Here is a 16,228-nt window from a genome sequence, read left to right as displayed (position 1 = left end):
ATAGCCTCCTGACTTCTGGTTAGGTGACTAGGAGGGGCCAGGCTCCAGGCAAAATGGCTGCCAGAAGGGTTCTTCCCCTTCCGGGTAGGGGGGTGGCCACTCCACCTCGGATGCATTAAATCTGGACTCATGAATTTGTGTGCATCTAGCTTTTCTAAATAGCTCATAACCTGTTCCCTCCCCACAGAGGGCTGCCCACCTCCTTCCCATACTGCATTGCCTGGTGCCATAGTCTGCGAACTGACCTAGCCCGTGAAGACTGAGGCAAAAAAAGCATCGAGTACTTCAGCCTTTCCCACATCATCTGTCACCAGGATCCCTCCCTCATCCGGTAACAGCCCCACATGCTCCCTCTGATAACCCTCTTATTGTTAACATGCCTGTAGAAGCTCTTCTTGTTACCCTTCACACCCCTTGCCAGCTGCAGTTCTAACTCTGCTTCCACTTCCCTGATTACCCCCCCAGCAGCCTCCAGCCGTATATTTATACTGCTCCTCATTCACCTGCCCGAGTTTCCACTTCTTATATGCATCACCTCTCACTGCTGTGACCATCAGACTCTTGCTGCTGCTTTGCTTCTCTGTACTCCTCTCAAGCCAGCTCCCCACCTTGCTGTCTTGGGTCCAGCTCTGCCCATCTACCAATCATCCCACCTCTCTCACTATTCCCCCGCCTACAGCATGTGCTCATCCACCCCACTCATCTTCACGCTTCCTGTGATTCCTTCAGAAACCACCTCACACACCGCCCCTCACACCGTCGATGACCTTGCAGGCCCTCCTACTTGTGCAAATATCAGCTACTTCAAACCCCTTCCCCTGCTCTTGGACTACTTACTATCTTAGAACAAGTTAAGGAGGAGCTTCAGAGGTCAATTCATCGCCACGGCAGGCTGGAATTCATATTGGCTGTTCACTACAAGAGCTGCCTCAGCTCATGGTCAAGATGCGACCTGCCTTAGAATAATCCTTCCACAGGCGAGAACGGGAGGAAGGGAGAGAAAGAGAACATTCGGCAGCTCTCAGGGGAATGTTGTCACAATAACTGTGCTGCCCTGGAAAGCTGCTTCCACATTCAAATGTATCTCAGATGCTTCAAGCTCTTACAATGAAACCTAGTTTTTGTTTACTTTGGGATTCTCAAAAATCAGAGGCTTTGTGGGCCCCAAAGACAGGCTCAGCTAAATATCAGCCAAACTGCTTGCTACGAAATTGGAGTCACTACTCTGTATAACCCAAACTATATATATTTATGGATCATCATCGCAAAACACAATCCTGTTGAGAGTTGATCCCCATGGTCCCTCTAATTTTTTTCCATCTAGGGCAGAATAAATTTTGTAAGATGCACCACAGTATGTACAAACATAGTACAGTACAAACACATGCTGCCAACTGTGAGTGCTCTGCTAATCAGCTGGGAGATACCTGTATCTCTCGTGGGCGACTGCCCAAACACTCATCTTACAGGGAACATTGGTTGACCCTCTCTTTTGCCCTTTTTCTGGTTGCAGAGTTAGGGTCAAGTGGAGACAATGAACCAAATTGTGTTTTGAAGGACAATAGCTCTCCAAATTCTGGTCCTGTAAAAGAACCTGGTCCAGGTCTTTCTTTTTTCTTATCTGCACTGAACCAGTGCACTCCAGACAAGTGGAGACAAGCCAGACAAGGCAGGCAGTCCTTCCTGATCAACCAGTAGCTTAAAATTCTGGCATGCTTGACCAAATGCATATTAAAATGTAAGGCAAAAATTGTACACGTGCATGAGGCACAGGGATGACTAAATGTACTTTAATCGTACGTGCGGAGGAAATGGCGCGGTGTTTTCTGGAACATACAGCTTCACCACTCCTAAGATTCAGGGGTAAAAACTGAACAGCCTGAATCCTTGTATATTAAACACTCATCTACTGTATTACCAAAGAGTCAGGCTGTTGCACAGTGCTTGTTCTCACAAATCACGAATTGCTCTACACTCTGTATAATAGGGTAGATACCACTCACCTGGATTTCTGCACCTGCGGTGTCCAATACACTTGCTGTTCACCACATGTGGCAAACTGGACGCCACGTGTGGCAAAATGCAGCTCCCTAGAGCTACACATTTGCCCCAGCACTGAGGGGGTTAAGCGCATGGTGGCAGCAGTGGGGTGGGGTTCCTCCTGAGGCTCTGGCCCAGAGCCACAGGGCTCCTGTGGGCCTGGCATGGCTCCAGTGGCTGTGGTGAGTCACTGGCAGTTGGGGAAAAGCGGGTATTTATTTTGAGCAGGGGTGGGGCTGCGGCGATACTTTAAGTTCTACTGGATACCATTGTTCTACACAAAATAGACAAGGATTTGAGGCCAAACCTTGCCGAAGCGCCCAGCCTGAGCAGCGAGTCAGACAAGGCTTTGTGTGAAAGGAGTGTGCTCTGCAAGGTGTGGAACAGCCAGGAACCACCCATGGAGGCTAATTCAGCTTAACGACCGAAGTAACACATTCTGCCCCTCACATAACACTGCAGGATAGAGACCCTGTTTGGCTCAGCTGCCCCCATCCTGCACATACTGCGGGGTGTGAAGCCCCTAAGCAGCAGGGTCGGTGCTGGGCAAAAGCAGCACAATTCCTGTGTGTCCCACTCTCTTCAAATCTTGCTCCAGTATCTCGTGTAGCTGAGCCTCGTGCACTTCTGCTGCCAGGGAAATCTGCAGCTGTCAGACTGGGGCTGGGATCGGACCCTTAGCAAACGGAAAGGATTGCTTGTGAACTGGATCGGCCGATAGAAGCACTGCACATGGTTCTAATGGTACCATCATTGTTATGGGCAGCTTGTCTCAGTGTTATGGTTGCAGCTCACAGAGCTGTGGTCAAAGGAACAGTCTCAGTGCCCACCCTTGGCAAGGAAAAGACTTTCATGAGATGGCAAATGTTGCAGGGGCCACAACCTGCCTGGCTTCTGTCTTGAGCAACAGTAGCAGCTACAATGGTCCTTCCTTTCTCCTAGTCTGCCGGCTGCTCACTCTCTCCTCTGGCAGAGAGGACGCTGTCTGGCTTGCTAGACTGCTTGGCCGAGTTTTCTTTAAAGTGAAACCCGTGTAGGACCCTCCAGTAGTGAGATTGCTCCATCCTTCTAATACCTCTGGCTGTGACTGCCAAATCTATGTTCACAGGCACTTATTCGGTTGCTTTGCAGTGCACTCCTTAGCAGCTCTTGGCACTCTTATTTCATATATATCAGATCAAAGGACAAAATTCTCAAACTATATAATAAAGCGATCACATCAGCCAAGCAAAAATGGTCTCCATGCCCTGATCAAATAACCCAGTACCATACCCATGGTGACGACCCACCCCCCAACAAAACCAGAGAAAAGAGTCCAACTTAGTTTGGGGGCTGTCATACCACTGGTGAGGCTGAGATGAAGACATTTAGTAGAAAATGCCCTCCTGCCAATCTCCTCCCTTTTAAAGCACAGTGTCTTAGCTGGAACGTGCATTCTGAAACAGCCAGGAGGGGAAATCTCACAGGGAAACCACAGAGTCAGCGCCCATACAGAAATCATCCATGTGTCAATATTACATAAAAAAATACAAGAAACTGCTGCAAAATTTTTCCTGTATTTTTAATTTTACCACTTGCTCTAGTCTTGAATAATGTACTGATTGCTTTGTAGCCATATACAAATATATTATTTTTACACCTTTAACATAATTTGCAAAAATGATACAATTAAAACCAATAGCAATCCCTGGGAAATCCTACCTGCTACATGAAAAGAGAAATGGACTTTTCTATAACTAAAACTCCGATTCCTTGCTTGGCCCTACTCTCCCTTCCAAGGCTGGATAAAAAGATGAGTTTTGAAGCACACTCTAAAAGGTAAGTAAGGCCTCATCCACCTCAATGTACTGTACTAGCATATCAGATTCCCTGGCAATGACGACGTAGGTGGAACCAGATAATCACTATACTCTGGGATGAACAACAATGAACGACAAAACAGCCTATAGTTCACGAAGAAACAGTTCCAACTTTATCTGACCTTTCTATACCCATTCCCAAGGGAACCCTGAACAGCATCTTCACAATGGAAGCCTGGAAACAGAAATATGTAACCCCATTAAACACCACAAACCATAGGGATGCTGGTCACATGACTTATTTTTTGTAACACACCTCACCGCCTTATGTGCCCATTTCAAACCCTTTACACATAATCTAATGCCCACCTGCCCATTTCATTTCAAGTGACCACCTCCAACAATCTGCCTCAACCTGTGTTTAGCTCAGACATGCTGCTTCCTTCCACAGATCTGCAGAAGAGCTCTACGTAGTTCAGCTGTTCTCAAACGTCACTGCACAGCAAACCCATTCTTACAACAAAAAATACTACACAACCTCAGGAGCGGGAGACCAAACCCTGAGTCCACCCAAGCCCCACAACCTTGGATGGGAGGGGCCAAAGCTGAAGTTAATGGGCTTCAGCCCCAGGTCGGGAGACCTGTAAACTGACTCACTTAGCCCTCGCTGGAGGGGTTTGAGCTTTCTCCCTGGGCAGGGTCCCTTGGGCTTCAGCTTTAGTTCCAGGCCAAGGGACTTTGGCTTTAGTCCCAAACCCCAGCAAGTCTAACACCAGCCCTGGCAACCCTATTCATATAGGGTTGTCACCCACTTTGGGGTCCCAAGCTACAGTTTCAGAACCACTGGCTATAGTTCAAAAGCTCATACCGTCCACCAACGGAGAAGATGGTCCCCCTTATCTCGACTATCCTTGCATAGTAAGGCCTTTGAAGGTTAAAATAAACACACTGAACTCCATCTGGAAAACAATCAGAAGCAAGCTGCAGATTCTGGAGCTTCAGTATAATGTGCTCTCTGCAGAATGAACAAATTCATTTGTAGGCAGTGGATTTTATGCCACCTTGAGTTTCCAGATGATTTTAAGAGGCAACCTCAAGCACATGACACAGTTTTGCCTAATCTACTTTGGACTGAATTTGATTTTTTTTAGATACTAATACAATTAACCAAGAAAACATCTCACTTGTTTGTAAGATCCTAAAAGAAGAAAAAAGAAAGCAAATACTCTCTCCTACTGCTGTGGCCCTCAAAGATAAATAAACTACCTGGAGGCACTGGGACACATTTGGGTTGTTTCACGCTCAGGGACTCAGACCCAGAAATGTGAACCCTACACAGATGATAACTCCAGAGGAAATACACAAATAAGCCAAGTGACAATGACAAACATTTAAAGGTAAAACTTGTCAAGCAAAGTAATTAACACTCTTTATTAAACAACCAGGGACACTTGCTAGCTTCTCATCTCCAAAAGGAGAATGATAGCTGCAAAATCTTAAAACACAGGCTGCGCCAGCCAATCCCTATCAAAACCATTTATAGGGTTACCAACACTCAAGAACTGGCTTGGAGTTTCCAAGAATTAAAGATTACGTCATGTGATGAAATCTCCAGAAACACATCCATCCAAAACTGGCAATCCACTCCCTTATCTTTTCAACCATGTCTTTGGCTGAAATTTCTCACACTGGTTTAAGAGCAAAGGACATTGTTACTAGAAAGTAACTCCAATGTGCCAAACCACTCAGAGACATTTTCCTGTATATACATGTACCATGGGTTCATTTTTAAACGTCAAACCTTGGTCCATTAGAACATGCCTCTTTGACATGTTTGCTAAAACCTGATGGTCAAATGTTGGAAGTGATCCAAAATGACACAGCAACCACACACAGCACAGGCTGTCTCCTCAGCACCCTGGATCCATTTCTATCTCATTTAAACCCTAAAGAGCCACAGAAGCAATGTTTTTTTAAATATTTTGGCACACGGACCACTAATAAGAAAGTGTTATTCATGACAGTGCTAACAGCACAGGACAACCACAAAGGCTGCAAGGAGACGTCCTGCAGGTGCACCACACACGTCCACACACTTACTTTGTAAAAGCGGGAAAGGATTTGAAATCAGGGGACTTGCAGTTTCTGCAAAAAAGGAAAGAGATTTAAACATTGAGACTGGCAGAGACCTTGATGCATCTTCCACAGATCTGGAACCTCCATTCAGTTTATTTATTCCTACTCTTATCCCATACTGCCAGATTCAGCTGCTTCAGGGCACGGCTCTCCATTTACAGGGAATTATTTAATGCACAGCACTGTTCTTTGTCTCAGTGTCTCAGGAAGTGTCCCTGGACTGAGAATGTGTTTCTTTCAAAGCCTGGGGAACTCTTATTTTGAAATGTTCACAGGTTGTTTTTTAAAGATACACTGTAATGCTGGCTGTACAGTAACAGGGCTAGACAACAGTGGTCATTGCCAATAGGAGAAAACTTAGGGCCCCTTACAAGTCATTTAGACGGGGAGTCCTTGGCTGCAAACGACATGATTCAGCGTGCATCTTCTTCCAACTCTTTCCCCACACTCCTACGGCCCTCAGGCTCGGGACTGGAGGAAGTCAGTGTGCAGTTAAATTGTGCTCAGAGGAAACAGTTGGGGAGAAACATGTCTTGTATTCAAAACTAGTGTGTGTTTGGGGGGGGGGCTCACGGGAATACAAGGGAGAAGTTTCTGTAACCTGGGGCATCTTGCCTGCTTCCCCCTCCCTTAAGACCTGGCTGTGAAAAAGAGAGGCAGACATACTGAATCCCCAGCTAGCTTTCAGCTGACATAAAGCAACTTGTACTCCACATCCTGGTGCATGAGAAATGAACATTTCAAGCCTGCTACAGCTGCAAGATTGGCCATTCTGCCACTGGTGGGGAGCCTCTGGGCAGAGCCTCCATGGAGGGAGAAGAATCCGTCAGCGGGTTAATTCAGTCACTGAAAAGAGTTTGTGAACTGGTGTCTTGTCCAAGACAAGAATTTGTAAATCGGTGCATCAGTGCATGACACACTCAGGGGTGTGACTCCTGAGGACTTCAGCATGGGGGAGCCAGGCATAAGTAACAGGGTCTGTTTTGCCAAACCTCAATTGCCAAGTGACAGAGATTTTCTGCTAAATATTTCAACGATAAAGATATGCCAAGCAAAAGAGGGCTTTAATCTGCAGGGGGCCAAGGTCACCTGCCAATGGACGGATGGGTGCGTTGGTGGCACTCTGGGGAGGGTATGGATAGATGCAATATGCTGTGCAGTGTACAGTACAGACACTGCTGACCGTTTAAAGCATCGCTGTTACTTGATGCACAAAGGCTGTCCCTTGCAGTCAATGGGGAAGACTCTCCCTGTGGTTTCTAGGCTGGTCCTACAGAGCCTTTGAGAAGGAGACACATTAAGTGCACGCAGCGTGCTCACCCGTAAAAGCAGACACCGCTGTTTTTAAAAAATCTTGTATATGTGCAACAGCAATATTAATTCTGTATTAACTCCACCTTCCTGACTCCTCTGGCCCCCACCCCATCCGAAGACCCCTGTTTTAATCTCCCACCTCCATTGTTTTAGCTCTCCCAGCCTTGTACCCTCCTGCAATTCTAGCTAGCCCCTCTCCTGCTTCCAGCCAGTTTCTTCATGTTGCTGCCACCTGGATACTGTTTCCTGCACTGCTGCTCTAGCCCAGTGCAGTGAAAACATAGGAGGGAGGATGAGAGCTTCTGGGGCACATGTAAGGGCCCTGGAAAATGACAAGAAACCCCTCTAGACACTTGTCAGGTCCCACCTTCAGAAATGTTATCCAAAGGGTCAGTAGGGCTTTGGTAGGGCAACACGACTTTGTGCTCCATGTAGCACCTAATCTGGCGCAGGAGAGTAGCACAGCAAAAGGAGTCAAATCCAACATCACTGTATGGGACCTTCCCCTCCCATGTTCCCAGGGCCAAACTCAAATACGAGTGCCACAGCTCTCCAAACAATCTGTCCCACAACCCAGCACCACAGCATCACCTCTGTACAGATGTGCCGGATCTCACAGAAAACTCTCTTGTATGGCACTGTCTGAAACACGACTATGAGCCACTCCTCAGGCTCACCTCCCTGTTCAGTGATTCACTGAGGTAAAGACCAAAAGGAACAATTAGATCCTCTAGTCTGACCCCTGTATAACCCCTTAAATTTCACCCAGTTACCCATGAACTGAGTACAGATGCTTGGGTCTGCCTAACGCTCCTTACAGAAAGGCATCTGGTCTCGCAGACAGGAAGAGATGGAGAAGCCGCTAAGCCCATTGGGAGTGTGTTCCAATGGCTAAACACCCTCACTGTTCACATGCTTTTATAGTGTGATCTCTGCAACGCTTCCATGTCTCAGCATCTCACCTCCACTGTGCCATCCCCACCAAGCACAGGGAAGGCAGAATAGTCAGAGTCTCCTTTCACTCTGGGTCCCCTTGGAACTGTTTGCAATGAACAGTGGCGTCAAACAAGGATGTGTTCTTGCCCCTGTCTTCTTCTGCATATTCTTCTCAGTTCTACTAAATTGCGCATTTCAAAACTCACGCAGTGATGCGTTTCTCCACAGAAGATTAGATGGCTCCCTCTACAACCTGGCAAGACTCAAGGCTAAAACTAAGGTCAGAAAAGTCCTCAATAGTGAACTCTTCTTCACAGATGATGCAGCTCTCATTGCTCATAATGAAGACATGCTACAGTCACTGATGGATTCCCTGTCCAGAGCCTGCAAGTTGTTTTCCCCTGATATAAGCATGAAGAAAACTGTTGTATTCACTCAAGATACACCTCAGTGACTGAATGGGATAGCAGTCCATTAGATGTGGCTCAACAATTCTGTTACCTTGGATCTACTGTCACCACAAACCTATCCATGGACAAAGAACTGAACATCAGAATTGGGAAGGCAGCTACTATTTCTGGCAGACTTACAAAACAAGCATGGAACAATCCAAAACTGACAGAGAAAACAAAGATATTAATCTACCAGGCATGTGTATTGAGTATCCTGCTATATGGTTCTGAGGCATGGACCACCTACTCGAACCAGGAACAAAAACTGAAGAGCTTCTATCTTCGCTGGCTTTGCAGAATTATGAATATCAACTGGCAACATGAAGTTTCAAATTCAAATGTCCTGTCAAGATCTGGCATACCCAGCCCAATAGTGATCCTCAACAGCAGAAGACTACTATGGCTTGGTCATGTGAGAAGAATGGGCGACGAATGTCTTCCCAAAGAAATCCTCTTTGGTGGATTGTCATGTGGGGTGAGAACAAGCTGAAGACCAAAGATAAGATTCAAGCATACATGCAAAAATGCCAGGAAAAAATTCAAACACCGATCCAAAAGCCTGGGAATCTACATCATTAGATCGAAATACCTGGTGACGATTGCTACAACAGAGCACATCATCCTTCGATAGTATATGTGCAAGCCACACAAAAGAACTCTGTCTTAGGAAGAAAAACCTCAGACTCAAGAATTCGGAAACAGATTGATATGCAGTTATTGCAATCAACTGTGCAAATCCAATATTGGACAGACAAGCCATGATAGAAGCTGCAAATGCAAACACTGCCCATAGATCCTCACTGCTGCTGCTAACCACCATCTCCTGAGACAAAAGAGGCCATAGCACCAGGAGAAGAAATAGGAAACCCCAAAAAGGGGAAATACCTTGTCCAAGATCACCTAACAGGTCAGTCGTGGACCTGGGAAATACGAGTTCTAGCCCAGAGCCCTGCCCACTTGGCAATGCTGTCTCTGTTTCAGGGTGTGTGTCTGTGTTACCAAACACATGCTAAATGCACACGTGTTTGCCTTCATGTCGCTCTCTTCCTTCCTCTCTTCTCCTCACAGATCCAAGTGAACTTACACAGCTGACATTTCACAAACAGCTCGAGCTCCTGAAAATCCCCAAGAGGAAGATTTTGAGGATGTAAAAAAATGTTGAAATGAACGAACACTGCAGGTTGTGAGGTTCATCTTGCCATCTTTCTGAGCCACATGAAGCCTTAGCACTGAACAATTCTGTGCATGATTAACAGTGAGTGAATTCCAACAAGCCAATACCATTCTCACTAATCAGGCAGTTTGATTCCTTCCTGCCCCTCTCTAAGCTCAAGTTCCAGTCATTTCTCTGGTGTCAGTGCACGCCGTGCGGACTCCAGTGGAAAGGTTTTGCTGTTTTCACTGGACAATGCTTTAAAAGCACCTTGGAAACATTTCAGGACATCTTGGGGCACCACTCCTCTCCCTCCTGCAGCCTTTGCCTGGCAGCGGGATTTTGTTTTTAATTTTCAGATCCACTGGGAAAAGCTTTGCTGGGAGGTCTAACCTGAGCGCATACCAGTGGTTCACAGGATGCATATGGCACACTGACTATATGGTTGTTACTTGCCCCACATTTGTCACATCATACTTATGAAAAGGAGGACTGGAAGGTAGGTAAGAGACAGCACAGTGAACCCCAACAGCTAATGAACCAGGTCTTCACAGGGCATCTGGGTGTCTAGCGCTAGACAGCCAGGTGGCATCAGAGGATTATCTGGCCTGCAGAGTCGCTAATGCAAGTCTGCACACCCCACAGTCCCACTTGCTAGGCTGCCTTTGGCACCATGAACGAGAATGTGTGTTTAGACTCATTCCTGGGAGCATACAGGAATGGAACAAAAAGGGGGCTGGATGGAAGAGCCAAAGAGGAGGCCAAATGAGAAACAGCACATAATGAAGCAAAGAATGCAGATCAGAGAAAAAGAATGAATCTGGGAAAAATGAGAGAGAGAAGCGAATACAGAGAAGGAGAGGGAAGCAAGAAAGACACAGGTCACAAGGTAACATTTCATTGCTTCTCTCCATGGCCTGAAGGACAGCAAATGTTCCAGAGTGGGCCATAGGTGGCATTTATGGTGCAGTAGTTGGCTTTTGAAATGCACACGCTGCTGGGATTTTTTCTCTCTCAATGCAGAAGGACCATCCTCCCTTTCCTTCTCCACCTAAGGCACCAACACACTGAAAACTGGTCCTGGATGGCTCACTGGTGTCAGGCAGTTCTCATGGGCCAAGCAGTGGTTTGGGTTAGCCTCCTGGCTCTCTCCCTGCAGCCTGCCAGACAGATGCTACTAAAAGAAAACAAACACAACTGCAATGCCTGCCATGACGAAAAGAGATAAACAAACACAGAAAATGCAGGGTAAGCAGAGAGAAAGATTTTTGTGAAGGACTTTCTTCATTTTAGGTGTTCCTAATGTTGCAATGCAGATACAACCTGACTCAACAGAACCATGAGAGAGGTTTGATTTGGAGCAAGGAGCTGGAGGAGAGGGTAACAATGTATTAGTATTTAAAGCACTTTTGACAGAACAGACTTTCCTAAAGATACCCAGAACATTCCCCGCTTTTTACATGTTTTGAATTTCCTTTGCATTGTTTGCTCTGCTGATTTCTGTTTTCTGCATTCATTTTCCCTCCTAACTACAAATAAACCAAAAGAACAGGCTTGTAGGTTAAGGGCTTTACAACAGTTCTAGCTGAAAAATTACTCTAAAACAGGCACAATGCCTCATGCCCTCTAATTTTTATCATCCATGTGCAAAATAAATCGTTAAGTGCACTGAGGCATGTGCAGATCAGCACCACCAGTAGAAACCCACATGCCACCTTTGGGGACTTTGCTAATCTGTTGAGTGATATTTGAATCTTTCCTGGGTGGCTGCCGAAGTGACCAGCTTACAGGGAACGCTGATAATGGAGCTGCATGCTTATCTAAGATGGAACATAACAGATGCTCGCTTTAGAAATGACCTTTTTTTTCTGACTGCCAGCCCTGTGACACCCCCCTGACCTGAGAGATAAGGAGGGCCCTTTTCTTGTGCATTCAACAACAATAAAGTTTCTCCAGCCCACATACTCTTGGCTACAATTACAGCCAGCTCTGAATCTGCGTACACACCTGTCAGCAAGTTTGTGCAGGTATCACTCATTGGTCTTTAATTGACCATAGAGAACAGTTCTGCTGATCACGCACAGGAGGGACAATAACTTAAATCCCTGCTTCCACAGCTTCACTCCAGCACTCCCAAGAATTACAAAGTAATGCACACTCACTGGGGTTTCTAAATATGCCTATAGCTATGTCTACACTAGCCAAAAACTTCGAAATGGCCATTTCGAAGTTTACTAATGAAGCGCTGAAATACACATTCAGAGCCTCATTAGCATGCGGGCGGCTGCGGCGCTTCGAAATTGATGTATCTCGCTGCCGCGCGGCTCGTCCAGACGGGGCTCCTTTTTGAAAGGACCACAGCTGCTTCGAAGTCCCATTATTCCCATCTGCTCATGGGAATAAGGGGACTTTGAAGTAGGCGGGGTCCTTTCGAAAAGGAGCCCTGTCTAGACGAGCCACGTAGTGGCGAGCCGCATCAATTTCGAAGTGCCATGGCCGCCCACATGCTAATGAGGCGCTGAATATGTATTTCAGCGCTTCGTTAGGAAACTTCGAAATGGCCATTTGCATGGCCATTTCGAAGTTTTTAGCTAGTGTAGACACGGCCTATGAGAGTTAGGCACTATTAGCTTTCAAAGGCCTGCCCTTAATTTCCTCAGACCTGTTTCAGTATTTTTGTGCTGAACACAGGAGATCTGCTAAGGGGAATGGATCTCCAGGCAGGAAGGGGCCACTTCAGAAGGACTTTACTGTCATGTCTGACTGCTTGGCTTTGCTGGTCAAGGAGCCTGGACACCAGTGATGGGAACAGGGGCCAGGACTCTGCCAAGGCACCTGCTGGAGCTGCTGCCCAGCTGGAAAAGGAGGGTTAGAGTGTGCAAGGGCCTGACACACACAGACAAGTTCAGATTCCTTTGTTTGTCTGAATCAGAATGAAGTGCTCATTGTGGCGAAAACCTCAATTTGGTCAGGTTTGCTCCCCACAGTACTATACCCAGGATGTCAGCAACGTCTAGCTCTCTCCCCAGTTCACTACGTCATCTGCACAGAAGGGTGTGTGATCTCCCACATCATTCCATTCCCCTTTCCCACACGGGTCCAGAGAACTGGAAGATTAAAACTCTAGGAAGGATAATTTTGCAACATGCTCAGAAAGTTTTTTCTTACTCCCAGCAGACGACAGTTAGCTTATTCCTGAAGCAAGAGGGTTTCTATCCTTTAGCTGTTCAATTCTGGTTTGTATAACTGTGAAGGATGTTTCTATTATTCTGAAACAGCAGGGCGGATTCTCAGATCTGGCACAACAAGTAGGACTCTTCTGTTTGGCTACCGTTCTGTCAAGTTATTGAACTTACTTAGAGATTCAGAAATCTTTACGATGAATCTTCCAAAGTTACCTCAGGTGTGTTTCTTTAGCTCCAATCTCAGTGCATAAGAGGGGCTGAAGTACCACTCTGAGGCTGAGCAAACTACAGGGTGAGAGATAAAGACACTCTACAAACAGTCCAATTAGTAGGGACTGTCCAGGCTGAGGGTATCTTTGTTAATGCTGTTTTAAGTTACTAACAAAAGGAAGCCTCAGGAGGGGGATAAAATTGAGTCCTCCCGAGCACCTGTACAATATGGCTGGAGCAAGGTGGGAAAGCAATGTGCTCATTCATTTGTCAGTTACTGCAATATCTCTGATCCAGAGGGACTGCTTCTAATGAGCTCTGAGACTCAGCACAACAATTACCACATTCAATATCACTGAGATGGGTAATGTGCAAAATGCCATTGAATTTATAACCCTCTGAAACCTCCAGATAGAGCTGCTGTGTGAAAAACAGGTTGGCTTCACTGAGACTTGAGCTGTATTCCCACAAACAGCTAGGCCCTACTTTATTTACCTCAGGCTCCCCCTCAGCAACATTAGGCAGATCCCCTGGGCTTGGATCTTTGTCTCCACGGTTAAAGGCATTGGAGTCGTAGACCTATTTATCCCAATACAAACAGGCTATGGAAGAGACAAACCTTGGGCTGATGCTGAGAAAAACACTGAGTTATTGAAAATTTTACAGACGTAGCCTGATAAATAGATAATCTGATCAGTTTAATTCAACTTCTGCCTTGCCCCGGAGGCTGTAAATACCAGCAGAAGGGAGTGAGCACACTTACCACTAGAGTTTTGGGAGCTGCTGTTTGTTTCTTCAAAGTTGTTTTGCACTTTGCCTTCCACTCTCCTACTGAATGCGCTTTCTGCTAGGTGGAGAACAAAGGGTGATGGTGAGTGATCAGTACTGGATCCAGGATTGCTTGGAGGGGAGGAGATGTCTGCCCTTGTGACATGCAACCTCAGACCCTCAACAAAGCAGAAGGGTCTAATCTAAGGCAGTGGGACAGATTCTCTGAAGGGAAAACAGGCAGATAACTTTCACATTGCCTTCTGGCAGAGGAGGCCTGGATGGAACTCCTATGGAGCCTATGAACACCGTTCCTGAATGGTCCAAAGAGGTTATAGCAGAGTGAAGTGAAGCATTCCCTTTTATCTGTACCCTCTCAAGGGAATGAGTTGCTCTCACAGCCTATGGAGTAGATGACAAGGCCTGGGGATGAATGGAGGCCCTCACCATGGCAGTATGGAGAATCACCCATCAAGCAACTATGCCTGCTCTCTTTCTGGCATTGTAATGAATAACTGGCGTCATAGTCTTAAAATTCTCCCAACAAGCTACAGCTGTCTTCCCAGTGGAGGACTGACGGATTCTTTGGAAGCACATCAGTAAAGACTCATGAGACCACCTTAGGGGATAACTAGAAACAATGCAAGTTTTTCCTTCCATCTATATCCATAAAGTGAACACATTCATTCCACAATAACACCCCCTCCAGCCCCCAGAATGGATCCAGCCTCTGATCCCCTGCACTGCCTTGTCAGCTGGCAGTCGCATTCCTAGCCATTCATCTCTTCTGGACATCTAACCCAATGCTCCAGTGGCAATCTCCAAAGGAATTCAGCACACACTATAGGAAAGAACTAGCTCTAAAAGCATGTGACGGTATCCTACAGCAATGATTATGAACCCTACAGCCTTAATGTACAGCAGAACATTGCTAACGTATACATCCTGCAGTTTCTGAGCATACATTTGAGCGAGGTCTCATCTCCTGAATATATCTTTGTTTTTATAAGAGCATAGCAGTAAATACACTGCCCCAGCTATGAAGGACCAATCACAAATATTTAAAGATGAACTACATTTGCCAAATCAATGAGACCGCTCACTGCCTGGATGCATTATTCTTGCTTTTTTGTGTTTGTTCATATCCTACTGCACAGAATTTGCAACTTTCAACTGCTCGGTTTTCAGTGTGAATGAAAAAGGCTCTGCTGTAATTTCTTTAGGGGCTGAAATGGATTTTGTGGTCAGGGAACTTTCCAGGTGAAGTGAGGAAAGAGACCTGAAATTCAGGGTTGATGGGGTCAGAAAATTCCCTTTAATACTGATATCAGATCTCAGGGAAGCGGAGGCATCAAAATTAACCTCTGACATTTTAATAAACAGACAGAAGTTAGCAGAAATATCATCTCTGTCTTTTGCTGAGCTGTGGTTGTGGCAAAGGACTTTCTCTTTTATTCCAGCTGCAGGAGATCCAGATTGCATGTGGCTGCCGGTTCAGCAATGTGGGTCAGTCAATTGCCACTGGAGACAGGTGGCTATTGACTGGCTAAGAGGGTACAATGCTGAATTGATGTTAAGCCCCTGATGTCCCCAGTACCAATTTTTAAAATAAGGGAGAATAGGACAATGTTGCTTTATAGTCAGTTCAGTAGTTAAGTAATTATTACTAGGACTAGTTAAATCCAGAAATCAATAAATAACTGGAAGGAATGCCAGGACTTTGTTAGGTAGCATAGTAGGACAACGAGATTTTTTTATGAGGTAACCTTTACCTGTAACTACCTAGGATCAAATCCTTGCTTAAGTTACAAGTGAAAATGAATGAGAGGCCTCTGGAGGTGAATGAAAAAATAGATTTCCCGGGGCTTGTTTTTTCTCTCTCTTTTCTTTGTTTTGCCAGATTGACAACAAGAGAATGAACTGGTCCAATATTTCTCCTTGGACTCTGTGGGCTTTTTTTCCACATCAGCAAATGCAGTTTTCCCCACACATTAGATCTGCTTCTTCATAGTGAAACTTTTTGCATCCAAAGCAAAATATCAACCAAATCCTGAACTTGGAGTCAACGTCAGAAAACTACACAGGTTCCACGGGTCTGTGTCTGTGGAAAATCCCACCCTTTTGGAGGTTCCACAAGGATCATATTGGTTTCCCCAGCCACTGGGTCCCATCCTGAGCCATTTGGGAAGTTATTTGAATAACTGGGGCATTAGAGAAGTGTTGCTTCAGGAGATG

At 45.9% G+C, this 16,228-nt stretch overlaps 1 protein-coding gene across 11 annotated transcripts in view; it reads right to left on the bottom strand.

Annotated features, from left to right (window-relative positions):
* Positions 1-16,228, bottom strand: part of ZNF618 (zinc finger protein 618) — a 363,510-nt gene that overhangs the window by 37,842 nt on the left and 309,440 nt on the right. For 7 of the 11 annotated variants that reach the window (XR_012648390.1, XR_012648392.1, XR_012648391.1 and 4 more), the window contains 2 exons: positions 13,989-14,072; positions 5,940-5,984 (listed from right to left, as the gene is read on the bottom strand). Coding sequence is in view for 7 of the 11 variants with exons in the window: in XM_075015771.1 (XP_074871872.1) it covers positions 5,940-5,984; positions 13,989-14,072 (129 nt within the window). In the remaining 4 variants the exon portion in view is untranslated. The remainder of the gene's footprint in view (positions 1-5,939; positions 5,985-13,988; positions 14,073-16,228) is intronic. The other 4 variants (XM_075015772.1, XM_075015775.1, XM_075015776.1 and 1 more) reach the window with 2 other exon arrangements.

The sequence above is a fragment of the Carettochelys insculpta genome, chromosome 21, assembly GCF_033958435.1.
Source record: "Carettochelys insculpta isolate YL-2023 chromosome 21, ASM3395843v1, whole genome shotgun sequence".
Classification (NCBI taxonomy): domain Eukaryota; kingdom Metazoa; phylum Chordata; order Testudines; family Carettochelyidae; genus Carettochelys; species Carettochelys insculpta.
The sequence above is the reverse complement of the archived record's forward strand: the minus strand, read 5'-3'. Positions and strand labels throughout refer to the sequence as shown.